At 43.0% G+C, this 19,519-nt stretch overlaps 1 protein-coding gene across 3 annotated transcripts in view; it reads left to right on the top strand.

Moving 5' to 3' along the window:
* The window catches only part of coro2aa (coronin 2Aa), a 30,017-nt gene extending 10,498 nt beyond the window's left edge, over positions 1 to 19,519 (top strand). Inside the window, exons 1-12 of one of the 3 annotated variants that reach the window (XM_071535843.1) lie at positions 754 to 762; positions 7,408 to 7,608; positions 9,594 to 9,710; positions 10,130 to 10,279; positions 10,695 to 10,874; positions 11,683 to 11,799; positions 12,642 to 12,746; positions 12,854 to 12,956; positions 13,682 to 13,794; positions 13,919 to 14,009; positions 14,532 to 14,803; positions 14,946 to 19,519. In XM_071535843.1, the coding sequence (XP_071391944.1) occupies positions 7,408 to 7,608; positions 9,594 to 9,710; positions 10,130 to 10,279; positions 10,695 to 10,874; positions 11,683 to 11,799; positions 12,642 to 12,746; positions 12,854 to 12,956; positions 13,682 to 13,794; positions 13,919 to 14,009; positions 14,532 to 14,803; positions 14,946 to 15,083 (1,587 nt within the window). In that variant the 5' untranslated portion in view covers positions 754 to 762 and the 3' untranslated portion in view covers positions 15,084 to 19,519. Of the gene's footprint in view, positions 1 to 753; positions 763 to 1,831; positions 2,149 to 7,407; positions 7,609 to 9,593; positions 9,711 to 10,129; positions 10,280 to 10,694; positions 10,875 to 11,682; positions 11,800 to 12,641; positions 12,747 to 12,853; positions 12,957 to 13,681; positions 13,795 to 13,918; positions 14,010 to 14,531; positions 14,804 to 14,945 lie in introns of those variants that run through there. The other 2 variants (XM_071535842.1, XM_071535841.1) reach the window with 2 other exon arrangements.

Here is a 19,519-nt window from a genome sequence, read left to right as displayed (position 1 = left end):
AGACACACTTGACACTGCAGGGTTTAATACAGAGCCAAGAGCTGAATGAAAGGAAATACAGTATATAATAATGAGTGGAGCTCTAGGACTACAATGCCAGCAGCGTCATAAATCAGTGCTCAGTCTGTCCTCTTTGATAAGATAGTGGCATTGGCCAATCACACCAGTGTCTGTTCCTCTGATATCTTTAACGCCCCTTTGGCAGAGGGACACTAGTTTGCACACTAGCTTGACTCTGCTTGTGTGTGTATGCCATGTAGTTAGGTTTTTAGGGAGCCTGTGTAACATCTGGCCAGGGACTACAGATGAAAAATAGGGTTTTGGCTAACGCTGGCACGTTTACATTCTGAGCAATGTTTATTAATGCGTACTGTTCTTGTTAAAATAAACCAAATACAAAAAAATGAGCAACTAACTTTTTTTTTGTAAGGCTTTCCAAGCATTACTAAGTCCTTTCAGTATCAGAATGGCCATTTCTGTTCTATTCTGCAGGCTAATGGGTTTCAAGGTGGAATAATACATAGGAATGGCCATCGTCCATTAATGTTCTTTTGTGTGTGTGTGTGTGTGTGTGGAATGTGCATACTGATTACAACAAATCCAAAAGATCGGTGTGTCCGGCACCAGTGTCTGTGGAGAGTAAGCAGTTTCCCACATCTCTGCCAGTTTGTAAGTCCTGTTCCTTATCTCAGAGAAACTGCATGACCCTTGGACTTGTGTCTATATTTGGGGGTGATGTATTTGGGGCTAACTTTATCACAAGTGTATACGTGTGTGTGTGTGTGTGTGTGTGTGCTTTCCCAATGTGTGTGTGCATGCATGTTTGTGCAATAAACGTGATCGATCAGTCCTTCCACTCCGCCCCCGTCTGACTGCGTGAAGGCCAGCTGTCGATGGCCAGCTTTTTTCCCCCTGACTGACCGTCCTCATATCGACCTGTTAGCCTAGCCTCTCCTACCCCTACTGCTAATGTGCCATTATGTAATGTTTTTCTTTTACCACTGCTGTCCAGCAGAACCCATGTGGCTGGGTTTCTGTAGCAGCTGGGCATGCTACCAATCAATCCAGCCAATTCAATTGTGCATGCATTGTGCAATGTGTACCTTTTCTCTTGACCCGAGGGCTCATAGTTTGAAGAGTGTCATGTCTGCCTTCACAGATGACAGATGGTTTGATAGTGACTGCCAGACATTATGAAATTACGTGGAAATATCGGCTTGGTGTTGTGGTGTGTGTATGGAGATTTGCATTTTAAGCATTTTGCTGGCGCTCTTACAGTGAGTGTTATGGTAGAATAAGCTTACATTTCTAGATCACTAAAATAACAAGCAACCAGTATTAAGGAGTGCAGTGCCCATGCAATACTACACATCAGAATGATGGTGCAAGAGCGAGTGGCTAGGAAAATACAAGACATTTAGAGAGATACAAGCCATTTGTGTGTGTTTATTAATTACAAATTCAGTTATAAAGACCTGTCTGACAAGTGCGTCGTTTGTTATTGAGAAACAGGATGAAGGCACAAGAAAGCCAAAGAAAAGAAAGAGTGTCTGCTGCTTTCTTTCCCTCCTCCTGTCTTCTCTATGTCCAAGATAGAGGGAGAAATCCTGAGTGAGCAAATGCTGTGGAGGAGTGAAGAGAGGGAGTGGCACTCAGAGGAAGAGTGGGAGTGTGATTACCTGCCTCTCTCTCTCTCTCTCTCTCTCTCTCTCTCTCTCTCTCTCTCTCTCTCTCTCTCCCCTTGTAGACACCACCCTTTTAGGGAGTGTACACACTCGTGCACTCTCCCCTGCTTGTTCACACACGCACTCACCTACATGCAGCACACACACACACACTGTCTCCTCTGTCTCCTTCTGTACATGTGGATTGTGTTGGTGTGGGACCTTGGACCCTCTGGACAGGAAGAGTTTGGACAGGGTTGGTTGGACCAGGTTTACACATACCGTGGCTGCTCCTAGCTCTATGTGTTGGTGTGTGTGTTTAGAAGCAGTGTTGGTCCATGTGCTTGAGAGACAGAGAAGCAGAAGAGTGATTTGTGGCTAGCCACTCAGAGAGAGAGAGACATTACCTTCTCTCACTCAAGGAACTACTGCTCCTTCTTCTGTCTGCCTGCCTGCCATCCACAGTGACAACTCACCAGACAGGGTGAGTACTGCTCCTGATATACACACTCTTGCTCAATTGCATGCTCTCTCTTACTCTTTCTCTTTCTCTCTCTCTCTCTCTCTCTCTCTCTCTCTCTCTCTCTCTCTCTCTCTCTCTCTCTCTCTCTCTCTCTCTCTCTCTCTCTCTCTCTCTCTCTCTCTCTCTCTCTCTCTCTCGATCGCTCTCTCTCTCTCTCGATCGCTCTATCTTAAAGGTTTACCCTCTCGCCCTTCCATATCTGACCGGTTCTCTGCGACTTGAGTGTGTGTGTGTGTGTGTGTGTGTGTGTGTGTGTGTGTGTGTGTGTGTGTGTGTGAGCTCACGTTTTCGCCTGGGGATTGAAAGTCAGGAGTGCATGTGAGTCAGACGGGCTTGAACAAGATGCAACAGAATTAAATTCTCAAATATGTGTGTATATTGGAAAATGTTTTTTGTTTCTTTTAATTCTCCTCAAGTTTTTGGATAGTTGACTTGATGTTATTCTAGTTTTGTCTAATTGCATATTCACTGCAGTAAGCATGGAAGTTTTTCTGTTTTTGCTAACTACAACAAAAAAGATTGTCAATCTGAAACTGAAGCGGTTCCACAACGGTGAAAATGACATCATCCACCGTGCCAGTCAAGTATAAAATCACAGATGGCTATTTATGGTGACATCCACCCTTCAAGACACTACCACTCACTGAAATATGTGCCTTGTGGCTTGAATTGCAGTCTGTTAGAGTTCTGTTCATTAAGCTCAGTATCCTATTTCTCATGTCAAGGCTTACATATGTTGCCCTCCCAGTCCTCTGTCTGTACTGTAGAGGTGTCGCGTGCGTGTGTGTGTGTGTGTGTGTGTGTGTGTGTGTGTGTAGTATCTGTGTCCTGTGCCAGTTTGCAGTAGGGTTCACTGTGTATAGTGCATCCATGTTGTGCAACTGTTTGTCTTGCATATTATATATGCATGTTCCTCAGTAGCTAATGGACTTGCAGCACAAGAATTGTGTATACTCTTCAATGGAGATTATGGAAAACTCCTACGGGGAACCCAAGAGAGTTAATGGCATCTCTCTATGGTTCACTATGGGACCTCCATGGGTGGTTGAGACAGGTTCTGTCTTTGTTTTGATTTTGATTCCTTATTCACCTTTGCACCTGCAGGGGACCAAACTATTATAGAATACCTTTTAATAACATCTTTATATCCACTTATAGCAGATTTACAAAATGTTTTTCATAGTAATGTGTCTGAATGATTCCTGTTGCCATTTTTTTGTTGTAATTTTTAGTATTATTTTGTCCTTGACATAGGCTGAAAGAGAAATGAAGTGGTTTGGATCCTTCAGCTATAAAAAGGGCCATGACATACAAATTAAATGATGTTGCCACCCAATTTTAAAAAAAATGAATGAGAATGCCAATGAGCACATATTGGGAAACCTGTTGGATCCCCATCACAACCCCATGTTTAATGGGTGCCCATGAGAATGTTTTTTCCATTTATAAGTGAAATAATTTAATTCATATCCACACCCTACCTACCAGATTTCCATATTAGTTAATCATTAATTCACTTTTGTCTGCTCAAGAATTCATACACTCGTAAAAAAAAAAAGCTACCTAGAATAAAGGACTATTGTATGCTAGCTGAAGATCTGGGTGTACAAACCTGGATGCCAGTGTTTCAAAGTTGATTTCAAACTAAACAGGTAGAATTATTACACTAAGGTGATGTGTGTGTGGAAGTGTTGGACTTTGCAGTTAATGCACTGGTATGATTTTGACTTTACAGAAGCTGACATCTGTCTTTATGTTTGTGTGTGTGTGTGTGTGCATGTGAACCTTTTTGTGGGTGACATACTAGGAGTTTTTGCTTCCAATACCATAGGAAATGTGTAACTGCAGCTTGGCATATTTGCTTTCAAAACTCTGTAACAGCTTACGAACACGCTGCATGCAGAGAGCTAAGAGCTCACTCTAGGTATTCAGACAGATAGAGTGACACAGACAAATACACACACGCGCAGACACACACACAGACACACTGCCAGGACGTATCCCCTCATATCCTTTCATACTCAGTCACATGTGCGTTCTATAGAAGGGACCACCTATTGGATTACCAGAGTAGCTCTTATCCTATTACAAGACAAAGGTTGTAGGCTGTCATCTGTGTATGATATCAGACCGCCTAAACCAAGGGAAGTGTGTCACACACACACACACACACACACACACACACACATACACATACGCTGTCACACACTGCTGCTGCATATGTTCACACCTGTACATTCCTCGTCTTGAATTTCACTTTGAGTGCTTACAAAACATTACAGCTAACCCAACTTCGGATTAAAGGGCAAATGGAGGGGTGTGTGTGCTCATGCTTGGCTTGTAGATAGTGGGTTTTGGAGTGGGATGGTGGGTGGTGGGGGGGGTCACCATTGTAATGATAGGAGAGGGCCAGAAGGCCTTGCAGACGGTTGGAAGAGGGTATTGATAGTAGATTGGCGGGAGCCTTAGGACCAGGAGATTTTGAGGGTGAAGTGTCACAACGTTCATGGCTTTAGGCACTGCATTTCTAAGTAACCAGTATCTTGACACCGCAGGTAAACTTTGAACTCTCCCTCCCCCGGCACTAAGCCTTTGGCCTTTACTTGCAATGGCAAGCCAAAGAGAGGAGTGGCTGTTACTGTATGTGTTTATGAGTTATGAGGTGCTTAGAAGACAGACGGTAGGTGAGGACTAGGTGAATGCGTATGCCTTGCACATCCCCACACACACACACACACACACACAGAAAGACACAAACACATCGATCTAGCAAAGGACAGATGGAGCCCAAATAGTCTGAAATCCAGCTCTACCGGACATATATCTTTTTTTAAAGTCATATCTGTGTTTTGACTTTAGTTTTATGGCAGTTTTTACAGCCCCCATATCCCAGTTGCAGTTGTGACTCACCGGTTACAGACTAAAATAAATTTCCGTCTGACAAAAGGAAAGTTACTGTATCTCCCTTTTTATTTTGCTGGAGACATAAAGCCTGTCAAAAACAGCCTCATGAATCACATCATCGAGCTGTTGGCGAAGGTGCCTGACTGTCTTTTGATCAGCAAGAAGCCGGTGTAAAAATAGCCAGAATAGTGTTTTCGTCATCAGTTCTGTGTGGAGCCTAGACAGGCCGCCCACCGCGGAGCGTGCTGCGTACCTGCTGCAGCACCCAGCTGAAATGGAGCTGCCATGCTCAGCCTGCTGCTGGCATGATTACAACCTGCTTCAGATGTGACAAGATGTCTTAGTGTTGTGCCGTGGAAGCGCCTCCCTCGTGTCATGTAGGCTTAGGCCATCCATCTATACCGATTATGTCAACCCAAATGTTTTCATTTGCTCTCCTCCCCATGTATTTGTAATTGCAAGGAATTTACTATCCGTCACATTCAGGCCTTGAATAGATATAGGCATTCCTAGGTTGAAGGATTCATATTTTTGGTCATACATAGAAAGGCAATGGTTCATAATTTTGGTCATACATAGAAAGGCAATGGTTCATTCCTCTCATACCTTACGGTCAGGCTCTTGTGCTCTTTGGCATTTTGAAGTTCCTAGGAGGAAGTCCTCTTGGCTAATAGTTTTGTTATTGTATAACAGGGCAGGTGGATTTTCTTTCAGAGGCACAGAGCGGTGATAATGATCAGGTATGCATTTTTAGTGTCTGTGCATCGCAACACACAGCCACATAATTAGAGAAGGTTGATACAAACAAATGCAAGTAAATACAAAGTATATTGAGAAAGGTTGGGATGCATATTCCTGGCGTAGTTAAGGCCCATTTGAAGAAGAAAAAAGGTGCCAATAAAAACCTAGCCATTCTGATCGATTTTCTTCATCCTATGATGAAGCACTTCTTGAAGGGAATGGTAGTTGCCTCCTGGATGACAAGGTCCCCATCTGCAGGGCAAGAGGGAAGAGAGCTCCTCCTATCTCTCCCCCTGGCAAACACACCCTGCATGTATACAGTTTTTTCTTTATTAGAAGTATTTGGCTTATTCAGTTAACTGTGTGGATAGTGCAATTGCAGCTGCTAGGGTAGTTCCATGCATGTGACTGATAGCGTCTTTGGGGCGGTTGGACTCGCACACCTGAGAAGGTTAATGAAGCTCTTTGTCAGGTAGGGAGACATTCCAGCGTGGCAGCGCTTGGCTCTCCCCGCCGGCCTGGGGGTAGAAGGTGAGAGGTGGGAGAGTAAACGGAGATGTGGAGAGTCTTGATCTCCGCCCGCCCCCTTTTTCTGTTCCTCTGGGCTTCTCTCACTGTTAATTCCAGACTTTCTCCTTCTGTCAGTTTCATTCCCCCTCTTTTTTTCCCCCTCTGCTCACTTCTTTCAGTTGAAGCCAGGTCCAGCAGCACCGCTGCAGCCACGCCCGCATCATCCTAACCAAATGCTGTTATTTTTACCTCCGTCACCGTGATGTCACTCTGTTTGCGTCTTGGTCATATTTATTTAGCCATCAACTGAATGGCCAGCAGCCAGTGCACAGAAATCAAGGAAATGTTGTCATTGGGTACAGGAAATGTTTTTAGGTGACACTGATTGGTGATTTGTAGGATAACATGATGGCATGATGAGTGTCTGCCTCCCGTTCCTCTGCTTTTGTCCTTTGTCTTTGCTCTGCCCACTCTTGTTTTCCCCTCCTTTAGGGTCCATATTGTACTTAACATCATGTACATCAACCTCCTCCACCCCTAATTCATAAATAATGACCGTGCAGCAGGCGGGCAGAGTAGCAGAGCAGACATGCTGGCTGGCCAGGCTTGGTCCCAATGTACCAGAGCCACTTATCTTTCACAATAATGACATATGCATCGACTTTCCTGAGGAGAGCGCCTAAAAAGAGACTCAGGATTTTGGAAATCTTCCAGTTTTGCTCTCCTTACTCGTTTACTATAGCAGAGTTGATAACTGTACCATTTTCTCTGTTTTGATGTAATAAATATGGTGCCTTTGACAGTATCAAACAGCATATGGGTTTGAGTGTCTTGCTACTGCAGAGTTAATGTTGTTAGTGTTTTGATGCCTAGAGGCTATTAGCTAGGAGGATCTATCATTACTAACAGTACTTTGATCTTGTGAGATAGGAGCAGGAGTAGTAACACCTAAAAAAAAAAAACGCCCCATCAAATTAACTTTGACAGATGGATGATTCTCCTTCACTGACCTCTCCCTCTCCCCCCCCCCCCCCCCCCCCCCCCCCGCCCCCCCGCCCCCCTCAGATGACATGGCGTCCTCAGTACCGCAGCTCCAAGTTCCGCCACGTGTTTGGTAAGGCCGCCACCAAGGAGAGCTGCTATGATGGCGTGCCAATCACACGCAGCGTCCAGGACAACCACTTCTGTGCTGTCAACCCACGATTCCTGGCTGTCATCACCGAGTGTGCCGGGGGAGGGGCCTTCCTGGTCCTGTCTGTCCATCACGTCAGTATCTCCGCCCGCCTAATACATTCTACATCATGGCAGGTTTCCCAGACCCATCAGATAGCTCAGTGCGATTATACAGTCAGCTGATTTTGGCCTTTCAAAGGTCTGTCGAAATCAGTATATACAGTATTACACCCATAATGCCAAGAGTAGATCCAGTGATATTGATGTCAGTGTTGAGCCTGTGTCTACTCTGAAAGGAGACAATATTGAATAAATCCACTGAGGGCAAAGTATCATTTAAAACGTAGAACTAACTGGAATTTATTAAGGGCTGATGGATTTTTATCATTGTGAATTACATCATTCTATTAAGCTGGCTGTCTCTTGCTACGAGGGGAGAGAAGCACTGATAATTGTTCATCTGTCAAACAATGCTGCAAAAATAACCTCATTATCTCACATCTCTGCTACCATACTGAACAATGCCTTGGTCCAACAGAAGAAAACAGAAGTCTCTGGTTGAGGGTGTCAGTTCAGATCAGCAGCGATAGGAAGAAGAGAGAGTGTTCCTCTTTTATGAAATTGTCTCATGTTTTTCTTCCCTTTTTTTTGTCTACACTGTGCAAGGTTATTTTTTTGCCAAACTCTTGTTTTTATTAATTTCCTGTGTTGACTGTTCAACATTTAGCATCATTTTTTCTTTGCTCCTGCACACGGCACACCTGGCCATGACAGCTCTGCTCTCGGAGTATAAATAGCACAGGAGTGGCGGAGCCAAAAGAGTCTTTAAATGCCAGGAAATGCCTGGCAGCTAATCCAATACTACTTACACATCGCATGTGGTCCTTTTTTCTTTCATTATTCTGTCTTATCTCCCTAACCTACTTGGGTTTAAATGTGATTAATCAGATATTATTCCAAACATTATTCATGCTTTTTATCACATTCGCTGGTGTTATCAATAGCTACAGTAATCTCTCAAATAAACTCAGCTGGCCCTCCTCACCTGAATTTACAGTCCTGTTGTATATCTCCAGGCCAGAGGGATTCATCAAACTGAACACCTCTCCCTCTCTCCCTCTGTCTCCCTCTTTTTAAAAGGAGTCGGTGAATTTATCACCACCCTCCTGGCATGGGCAGCAATTACACATGAGCTTAGGAATGACATAACTCATCTTTTTACCCTCCCCTCCTCCCCTTCTCCCTGTCTCAGGGAGGTGAAACTTAAGCACCCACCCCCCTTCATATCCCACCTATGTGCATGTGTGCGCTGACACTCACAGATAAGCTATTGTTCTGTGGAGCAAGTGCATTACACACACGCATGCACGCGTGAACACACACACAGACAGACGTTTTATGTTCTACTTGTGTGTATTTGGGAGGCGGTTTGGCAGAACAGCCCTTGGACAATGGTTACATCATTCCTTTATGCCAAACACACCTTCCTTTCCTACGCACTAATCAGGCCGCAGGTGTGTGTTTCTGTGTGTGCGCGTGTTTCTGAGAGAGAGAGAGAGAGAGAGAGCGAGATCTATATAAACACCTGAAAGAGGGTTCTGTTCATACAGTAGCATAATTAGCAATATACCTGGGGCAGAAAAACTCCAGTGAGACTGTTCACTTGTAACAGGATCATCAAATACCATGATATTACAAACATAATTTTCTCTAATTTGTTTTCTCTGATAAGGTATTTCATCTTAATGTCATGGAGGTTTTGCTCCTGTGTTACATTTAGCTGGAAAGTGTTGGCTGCTTGCAGGGCTGGGCTACCTGTCCTAACCTGCAGAGATGAGGCAGTCCCATTCAGATTCTTGAGAGCTAGGGTCACACTTGGCCACTCTCTGGGTTACATCACATCATGAACTGTGCACCTGTGTTTAAATCTGTCGATATGGAATGAAAAACTTCCAGCAAATCGTTGAACAGCCCTCTCCAGTCTGCCTGGGCAGAAACACATGCATGTAGTATTGTACAGTAACATCTAGCATGTTCTGTGTTTTAATTCATTTTTTGTGTTTGCGTCTGTCTGTCAGACAGGGAAAGTGGACCCTCACCACCCCAGAATATCAGGCCACAGAGGCAACGTGTTAGACATCAAGTGGAACCCCTTTAATGACTACTGCATAGCCTCCTGCTCCGAGGACACCACGGTTAGTACACACACACACACACACACACACACACACACACACACACTCACACACACACCCATACATACATTTTCAAAGTGGTTCACTGAGGTGTTATGATTCCCCTGGAATATGAGCATGTAGGAGCAAGGTGATCATTTTATTGCTTTGCAGTTTAGCCTTCTCGAGGCCATTCCACACATTCCATAGCTCTGACTGAGCAGAGTGGGTCAAAACAAAATCCCTTTAGACAGAAAGAGAAAGGAAGAGTCAACAGGTTTTGTCTCGTCCTAATATTATTATTTTTACAAAGTGTGTCTGGGGCTGTGTCATATATTTTCCGTGTTCAGTAGACCGTGCATGCTAGTTTGTGTTCTGTATTGTACATTTTGCATAGATTTCGAAGTGTTAAGTGTAGCTGGTTGATTTGTGTGTAACAGGTGAAGGTGTGGGAAATCCCTCCTCATGGTGTGTTGAAGAACCTTACAGTACCATGGAAGGAGCTGCAGGGTCACAGCCGCAGAGTGGGCCTCATCGAGTGGCACCCCACTGCTAACAACGTGCTCTTCAGTACCGCCTATGACTACCAGGTAATGCAAACACACACACACACACACACACCTGCACAAAAGAATCCAAGCTAACAAGAAATGAACTTGGAAAGTAGCATATCAGCAATTAAGTTGTACAATGCAGCCAAACAGGTCACAGCATTTTATAGCAGATCGCAATAAGGACCATGGTGCTTGCTGCTACACTGCAATGCACTGAACATTGCTGCACTGTTCTGGGAAAATGTGTGTGAAAAGATGTCAAGATGTAAGTGTTTTCTGTACAATAGTTAGGAATGCGATTGGAGTTTGATTTGGAAGCACAGCATCACAAGCAATTAATAAGTTACCTCATGGTTTCAGATCATTTTCACTCAAATGCAAATTGCCAGTCGGTAGCTAAATTTCTCTGTCTGTGTGTGTGTGTGTGTGTGTGTGCGTGTGTGCCCCCCAGATAATGATCTGGAACCTGGACTGTCCAGAGCAGGTGATCAAGAACCCTGTGCGGACCATCAGCCACCACACAGACGTGGTCCTGTCCTTGTCCTTCAACACAGACGGCAGCCTGCTGGCCACCACCTGCAAGGACAGGAAGATCAGACTCATAGAGCCACGCACAGGAAACCTACTGCGGGTACTGCTCTGTGTGTTTATGTGTGTGTGTATGTGTGTGTGAGTGTGTGTTGTTGTTGTTGTTGTCTGTATCTCTGCATGTGCATGTTTGTTTGTGTGCATTCCTACAGCAACAATTCTGCTGTTAAATTAGGGCAATCCAGTGCTCTGATTTTGAAGTGGGAAAGAGCAATTACTTAGAAGTACCAGTGACTACATGTGACTGCGAAGTAGAGTGTGCCATAGCATGACAGCCGACATTGCGTGAATGGGAGTTCACTGCTCCTTTTTCCCTGCACTCCTCCAGCACCACACAGCCAAAACTGACACCTCTAGCCCACAGCATAGCTGCCCAGACCCCAGGGTCACCGGCCCATGACTCACACACTTTACATCATTCATCGTTCACACATTTACGTCTGTTCTCAGCCGCTTTGGCCGCCAAACCCTACACAACACAATGCTGTAGTGTTAATTATGTGTTGGAAGCATGTTATTGTCAGCAGTTTTGCTTACCAAACAGTTTGATTATAACAATATGATTATAAATTTAATCATATTGTTATAATCACAAAATAAGACTGATGAATCATACTGTTATAAATGCTTCGCAAGCCTTTTCTGTTTTTTTTGTATTCTTGTATTAAACAGTATTTGTTGTTAATGTTTGGCAAACATTTGTATTCTGCAAATTAATCAATTCACAAATTATTCACAACCTTTTATGTTACTTACCAAATCCTATATATGTTACTGTACAAATACAAAGTTCAGTATGTCTTTACTTGTGCTTTACTTTGACGTGTTTGGTGTTCCTTCCTTGTTTGCAGGACGCCAACTGCAAGACGCACAAAGCCAGCAAGGTGCTGATCCTTGGTAACTTGAAGATGCTCCTCACAACGGGCAACTCACGCTGGAACATTCGACAGATGGCTCTGTGGGATCAGGTGAGAACCACGGCAGAACAACAGACAACACTACAATACAATAATAATAACTTTATTTGTATAGCACTTTTTTAAAGTTAAGCCTACAAATTGATCCATAATAAAGACAAAAAGACATAAATGGAAGTTTACACACAAGGTTAAGGAAAGAAAAGGACAGTGGCAAAGACAAAGAAACGATTGTGGAAAGAAAACATTGTTACATAGAAGCACACAAATATTAAGATTGTATGAGAAAAGAAATGAAACAAAATTAGTAGACACAAGCTCTTCCCATCCAGATGTATGACTGCATGGACTGAGATGCTGCAAAACAACTCCCAGTCTCTCATAAACTGCAGTGGCGCCTCTCTCACACAACTCCGCCATCTAGTGGACAAATTGGTGGACTAGCTAAGTCACCTGGCAGTATACCATAAGAATCCATAGAGCCTGTTAAACTGGAGCCAATGGTATTCTCTTCTTGATTATGTAATATTCAAGTGTTCTGATCACACCTGTTTGCCTGTAATTTGCACCATCCTAAAGACGTTGTTAATAGCTCGCAGCATGTTGACATGTGGCTGGTGTGTTTTGATGTGTGAGAATGTATCGTGTGGGTGGAGGATTATGGCTGAAGCACGGATTAGGGATTGAGCACTCAATGTTTTTAATTCTGCACTGGAGAGTGATGTTCATGTCGGAATGGAAAACTGACTTTTATGATCAAGAATTCTGATATCAGGGGATGTTCTCTGTGCTCTACATGCCATTGGTGTTTGGGTGTTGCCTTTGGTTTGATCAAACGTTTGTGTGTGTGTGTGTGTGTGTGTGTGTGTGTGTGCATGTGTGTGTGTGTGCAGGATGACTTGTCTGTGCCTTTGTTACAAGAGGACCTGGATAGTTCATCGGGGGTCCTCTTCCCTTTCTATGACCCTGACACACACATGCTCTACATAGCTGGGAAGGTAGGTCTCTCACTTGCTGATAAAATATAGCAATTATATTACGACACTCGGTCATATAGAAAATGCTTTCAAGGTTATGGGTTCAAAGTTTTCTTTGTCTCTCTCAGGGTGAGGGGACTATCAGGTACTATGAGATCGGCAAAGAGGGGTCAAAGCCCAACATGCACTTCCTTACAGAGTACCGCTCACCCCTACCTCAGAAAGGAATGGGTAAGGACCACACACACACACACACACACACACACACACACACACACACCTATGCAATGACAGCCACTGTAGGCTATTGCTCTGAAAGATCCAAGATACTTTTTTAGCTCTTTTGCACTTATTGTACATTTCATTAAATTTCATTCAATTAGTTTCATCAGTTGAATGCTGTACAGAAGTTCAAAGGCTGCTTGGCTGTTTGGAGCTTAACTCCTGTCTACTGGCTGTGCTAACTCTTTTGCACCTGTAAGCAAACCTGCTGTGCAAATAAGCCTGCAATATTTGAATAGCCAAACCATCTGATCAAAGTGAAGTCATGGATCATGTGAAGTGACACCAACAGACATCATATACTGACATTTCAGACTTTAAACTCACAGGTTGGCTAGTAGCTATAGTGAAAGAGGGAGTAACATAGAGATAGGGGCATTACGGGCAGGGAAAGATTTTAATAAATATCACTACTGGGGGAAAAAGCTTTGGCACATTATGGCACAGGATTGGTGTCCTTTGGTTTTTCTATTGCAATTTTGAATATACCTTTTTCAAAATTTTCAAAAAGCAGTTTTCCTTTGCATATTGCTTAAGTAAAATCTTTATGCACTTTCTCATCACCCCGTAATGTGATTAATAGTGTTTGCAGTGTTTTGTTGTTGCTTTCCACTGTTTGTTTATGTTTGGTCTGTTTCTCTACTTTCTCTGACTCCACTTTTGTCCTCCTCCAGCTGTGATGCCAAAGAGAGGCCTGGATGTGAGCTCCTGCGAGGTGTTCAGGTTCTACAAGCTGGTGACAATCAAGAGTCTCATCGAGCCTCTGTCCATGATCGTACCCCGCAGGGTAAGAGTGCACCAACTCACACAAACCAAGGAATCACACTGAAACACAGCAGTTCTCAGCATAACAAATGTTAAATAGAGATGTAATTATGTGTGTGTGTGTCTGAACGTTTATGTGTTTCCAGTCGGAGTCATACCAAGAAGACATTTATCCAATGACAGCTGGGAACAAGCCTGCCATGACTGCAGAGGAGTGGCTCAGTGGCATCAACAAAGGTCAGGAGTGCCGTGTGTGTGTGTGTGTGTATTGGTATATATTGGGGTGGAGGCTGTACATGGGTCTTCTCCTGCTGCTCAGTATGGAGAGCCAGTGGTGAATTGCACCAAACCAGGTTCACATGCAGGTTTCAAATGAACCTGCTAAAAAAGATTCCAAGTATAATCTTCTATTTAAGTTTCTGCAAAGTAGCATGAAGGTTTTCTCAATGCTATGATACTATGAGCGTCTTTTGATTTGCATGGCATTCTCTATTCTGATTCTTTAACATGTATTTTATTGGTAATTGCTTATTGTGCACCTGACTCCTAGCACTGTCATTTCAGTATGAAGTCCTAGTACACATGTCAAATACGGTATCATTCTTGGCTTCACTCCTTTTTCTTTGTCCAGTGTCGAAACGGATTGTCTGAGTGTCACTTTTGCAAGCAGTCTGTCACTCTATATGAATAAAGTAAACTGAATTCTGCATTAGAATGGAGTAACTCATCCTGCTCCTGTTCGCTCTCTTTGACTTCCAGACCCGGTGCTAATGTCCCTGAAGCCCGGAAGTCGGGTGGCGGAGTCGTTTCCCGAGTTGAGCATGGGCAAGGGGCTGGGCAACTCGCTGGACACCCGCAGGTCCCAGAGCAGGCCGGGCCTGCTGCAGCTGGCGTACATTCAGGACCAACTAGGCACCAAAGACGGCAAAGAGGACGGCAGTCATACAGTGGGCAACGACGACAGGAACTGGATGTCGGTCAGCAATGGACAAGACCTCACTCTTTGCTCTCCACCTCGCACAGAGAATGAGGTAGTGGATGGGTTTGGGATCACCAGGCTACCTGTAGGGTGATCCAGTGAATTTGTATCCTACTGTGTTGTTTGCACATTGATTATTTTTTTCGTTATTTTTCCCGCACCTCACAATATGTATTCTGTGTGTGTGTCTACAGCTGCTCCTGAAGTTCCACAAGCAGCAGGAGGAAATCCGGCGGCTGAGGGAGCTCCTCAACCAGAGGGACGTGCGTATCACACAGCTGGAGCTGGAGATAAAGAACATCAGAAACTCCCAGTCTCCGAGCTCGCTTTGAGACCGCCGCCATCCCACCCCTGCCCCCCCTCGCCTGCCCAGCGTACGGAGTCACCTTCACCCCCCCTCTTGGGACACATGCATTACTATATAAACTTACTACACCCTTTTTTTCTACCCACCACACTCGTCTTACGGTCCTGACTCACCCCGCTCCTCTTCCCTCTTTCTGAGGAGTTCCCTCCCTTCCCTATTGATAACCCTCTTCCCCAGCCCCATAATACTCACAGCACAGGGGTGTTTCAAAGCCAATATCACCTCAACTTTGCATTTGTATTTCCAAACTTCCGTTATGTCAGTTCCACACAGGGTGCACATATTCCTTGTTCATGTACATACACTCAAACACTGAGTCCCATGATGTAACATATTTTAAATCTTACCGCACCTATCTACCTACCCCCTCCTTTCTTTTGTATGCTTCACAGCTATGCAAGTTTGTTGTAATTTTTAGCTTTTTTTTTTAATGCTCTTTGTAGTTGAGAGGAAAAAAAGGATGTTTGTGCCTGTCTTAAATGAATGATGTGGTTGTCTGCCCGCTATTTGAAAGTTGTCGCAGAGTGGGAGCAGACATCCTGTATGATTGTAAGATAACACTGAATTTATTTTCTACGCTTTGTGATTTTTTGCATATTTAAACTACTGTATGTGGAGATGGCTGTGGTGTTAAGTCTAGAGTGACAGATGTGTCATGTGTGTGTGCTTGAGTGAGAGTGAGCCGGGGTAAAGGAACGACAAAACCATGTTCCCAAGCTTTCTTAGCATTCCATAAAGCTGCATTTGTATTTGAATGAGTGTAAAAACTGGTGAAAGATGTTTCGCAGCAGCTGTCTCGTAAGCCATCTGTGTACCTGATGCCATGTAGGCAATTTTGATCTTTTTAATTGTTTTATATTTATTCTGTTTTAAAAGATGGTCAAAGAAAATGGCAGCCACTCAAATCAACAATTTGAAATCCAAATCCGAGGCTGGAAAAGGGATTATATAAAAAAAACAAAAAAAACAGCATGCAACCTGTAAAAAACAGTATGTTTGCTTTTTCCTGATGCTGTAGAGCCACTGTGAAGAAACAATTTAAAGCCATTGTGTGTATGACTTACAGGGAACTCAATAAATGTTTTGTCGGTTTGTAAATGCTTACCTTAGTGATGGTCTCTTAAAGCAAACAAAAAGGTTTAAACAGCTGCAAAATGTATATTTACTCTGAGCAGGTTAGCAAAGGGCATCATTTTAGAATATAAAAAAAACATGTTTTCCCTCAGGAAACTTCTGGATGCTGTTCATATTTTCTGCCTTGGTGTAATTGGATCAGTTTCTCGCATTTGTTGCTTTGAAAACTGGGGCAATTGATTTTTGACCTGTGTTTTTTACAACAAAATAACAAGAACAAGAGAAAACTTCCCTCGTTCAGAGAAACAATCCACTGCTTGACATGTAAATATGCAGAGATGACACAGCACCACTATCAAGCAAGACAAACATTATTGCTGCTAGTTGATCCTACATGCTGTTTAAGCTTGAGGTAACCAGTCAAACGCAGTATGAATGATCATGTATGCCTGCATTTATGTAGCCATAGGCACAAGCATCATAATGATATTTTAGATTTGGCACATATTACCACACTACCTTGTCAAAAAGGTGTCAAGTGGATACTGCCACACCAACACACACACACACACACACACACACACACACACACACACACACTGTGTGTACTGGCCTCAATAGAATTGCGATCTCCGACCCCCGTGACCTCGGACGGGACAGTTCTAGCACAGCAGCATCCCCGGCTGGCTTTACTCGTTGACTTTGATCCAAGAGCAGCAACGCCAGAGTAAACTAACCACTGCCATTGGTTGACAAGTCTCAACACATTCCCTTCATGTACTGCTGTTGTTACTGAGCCAGCCAGTGGACTCTGTTAATGGCTGATTTGGCTGATTGTTCAGGTTATATAGGTTTAGGTAATGGGTTTTATTTACATGTTGCTTCTTTTCCATCACTGAACCAAACCAACCAGTTTAGACATATTATCTAAATAACAATAACAGAGCCATTTTCCAGCAATATTAAATAGCCAATGGACTATCCACACCAGACCGACCTCATGCATTGTTCTGACTGTTGCTTCATTTCTCCCACACCTCTTTGTGCCCACATGCTGCTGAATTTGACTGGCCAGTTGATGTTATAGGCCGCTCCACTGGTAGCCCTTAGGAGTTGGTACATTGTGGAATATTCAGTGAGAAATGGATGGAGCAAAAATGATTGTGTCTGTGGGCTGTATTTCTGTCTGCGATGTGGGAATTTTACATCAACGCACAGTTTTATGTTCTACCTGTAACACAATTGCTTTGAATGTGTGACAGTCAAAACCCAGTCTTAAAATTTAAGATGTTGTTGTTCCTTTCTTTTGGCGTTTAATCTTCTGAGACTAACTGGTATTCCTGTTAAATAATGAGTATGCACCATTAATTCATACTGTGGAAGAACACAAGCCGTTCAATGTTGTTAAAATGATTGTTGAATTTGATCTCACATTTGCAGCTTTGGTGAAATGACACCACTGTGTAGCTGCTGTATGACACTGGTACAACAAAATAATGATCTCACTGCCAACCAGATCAACAATTGCCCACTTGTATCCTTTGATTTTGTGGTGCGCAACTCTGTGTCCATAACAGACTTACTTGTGCTTGTGCATCTATAATGAGGGTGTAATTATGCTACAATCATGTCATACATTAGTATGATTTATTGGTGACGAGCACTGGAAAGTGGAAAAGAGAATTTATCTTTCTCTTTTTAGCCGTTTTACAATGCAGCAACTATATTATCTTATGATTACTTCATCACCATGTTGTGCTACAGTGATTACTGCATTACTGTACAGAAAATTGCTTATTTAATGTAGTGTAGTACCACTCTGCATATGATCATATTTCTCTATGTAGCGCTCTATTACGAATAATGTGGCCAATGCCAACCCCTCAGAAAACATTATCAACAAGCCAAATGGGAAAAACAATACCCAATCCATTCCAGAAACCTGTTGGTATTAAATCGCACACAGTCTGACAGTCTCTTGACATTATGCTGGAGCAATAATGTAGCTGCAGAGTCAACCGTAGCTTTCACAGTGGCAAACATGTCTGAATAAATAAAACCATTTCATTTAAGGACTGCTGCTGGGTAATATCATGAGCCGCACTGTGCCTGACTTAGCTGCAATTTTTTTTTATGCAATTATTGTGATGTCTTCAAAATATATCAATGTATACAGTACAGTTAAAATTGAATGAGATTTTATCCTATTCCTTTTAATATTGTTTCTAAAACATGTAAAAAAAAATATATTAATCACATAAAAAACAATTAAAGTTTGTGGAAAACTCATTTGTCTCAGTTTGTAGAACTTCTCCTCTGCGGAACATGATTGTCCTCGCCAACCAAATAAGTAGAGATAGAAAAACATAATTCCACACAATTGCACAAAATCACACATTACTGAACAATTTTGCTATTTGTTCAGTTGTTCCAAAACAGCAGCAAACTGCTAGCCCTGTGGCTTGCTCATGCTCAGTTGCAACTGTTGACTGACTAGTCAAGCTCCCCCTCCCCCACCAACCACTCAGGCTGCAACATGTGGAAGGCCAACATTTTCCATCTCTGTAAAAGGTAGCCTGCCTGACCTGTTCCTAAAAGATGTAGCAGCCTGGAGAACATCAGCCGTTATGCTCTCTTTTAAAACAGGTTATTGTTCCTCAAAAACACACCAATGCAATTATTTGCCACTGCTGGGCTTGTTCACTGCAAAATAGGCATTTCAGACCAGTGCTTTTCAGCTTGGGGTTGCATTACTCTCTTGTACATTAAAGTGAAAAATTATTGCACTTACATTAAAATACAAAAGAAAAAGTTTAAGCATGTTGAGGCTAGACTCAGCACTTAATCTACAGGCTACACACCACTACAGTATTAACCTTTCACTGGGGGAAACTACAATGCTAGAATTTAAAGCCTTTGTTGTCTAGTCACCATTAGTGGGGAGAGCATGTAGAGTGCATATTGGCACGGGAAGGCGAGTAATTTGGCCAATATGGCCACCGCTTCATTCCTTTCTATTGATACTGGGACACCAGAAAAGCACAGCAGGAAGAGAGAAAAGCACAAAATGTTAACATTTTATTTACAAAGTTGTTTTTTTGTCATACAGAAAGTAAAAATGTAGCTACAACCTTGATTTGTGCAACAGGCGGCCACACTAAAAATCATGGCTCACTGGTTGCACAGTTGCTATAGCAATAATTTTATTGGGAAAAATAAGGAACAGAAAAAAAAAATAAAACAAAGACAAAAAAATAAGAGAAATAATAAACCCAACAACAAAAAATAATTCATCCAACAAAATATTAAAAGCACAGACCCAAAACT

The sequence above is a fragment of the Centroberyx affinis genome, unplaced genomic scaffold (assembly GCF_046629955.1).
Source record: "Centroberyx affinis isolate AG114_WGS23_722 - 3 ecotype Tasmania unplaced genomic scaffold, CSIRO-AGI_Caff_v1 ptg002773l_1, whole genome shotgun sequence".
NCBI classification, from domain to species: domain Eukaryota; kingdom Metazoa; phylum Chordata; class Actinopteri; order Beryciformes; family Berycidae; genus Centroberyx; species Centroberyx affinis.
This window is presented reverse-complemented; position numbering and strand designations above follow the sequence as displayed.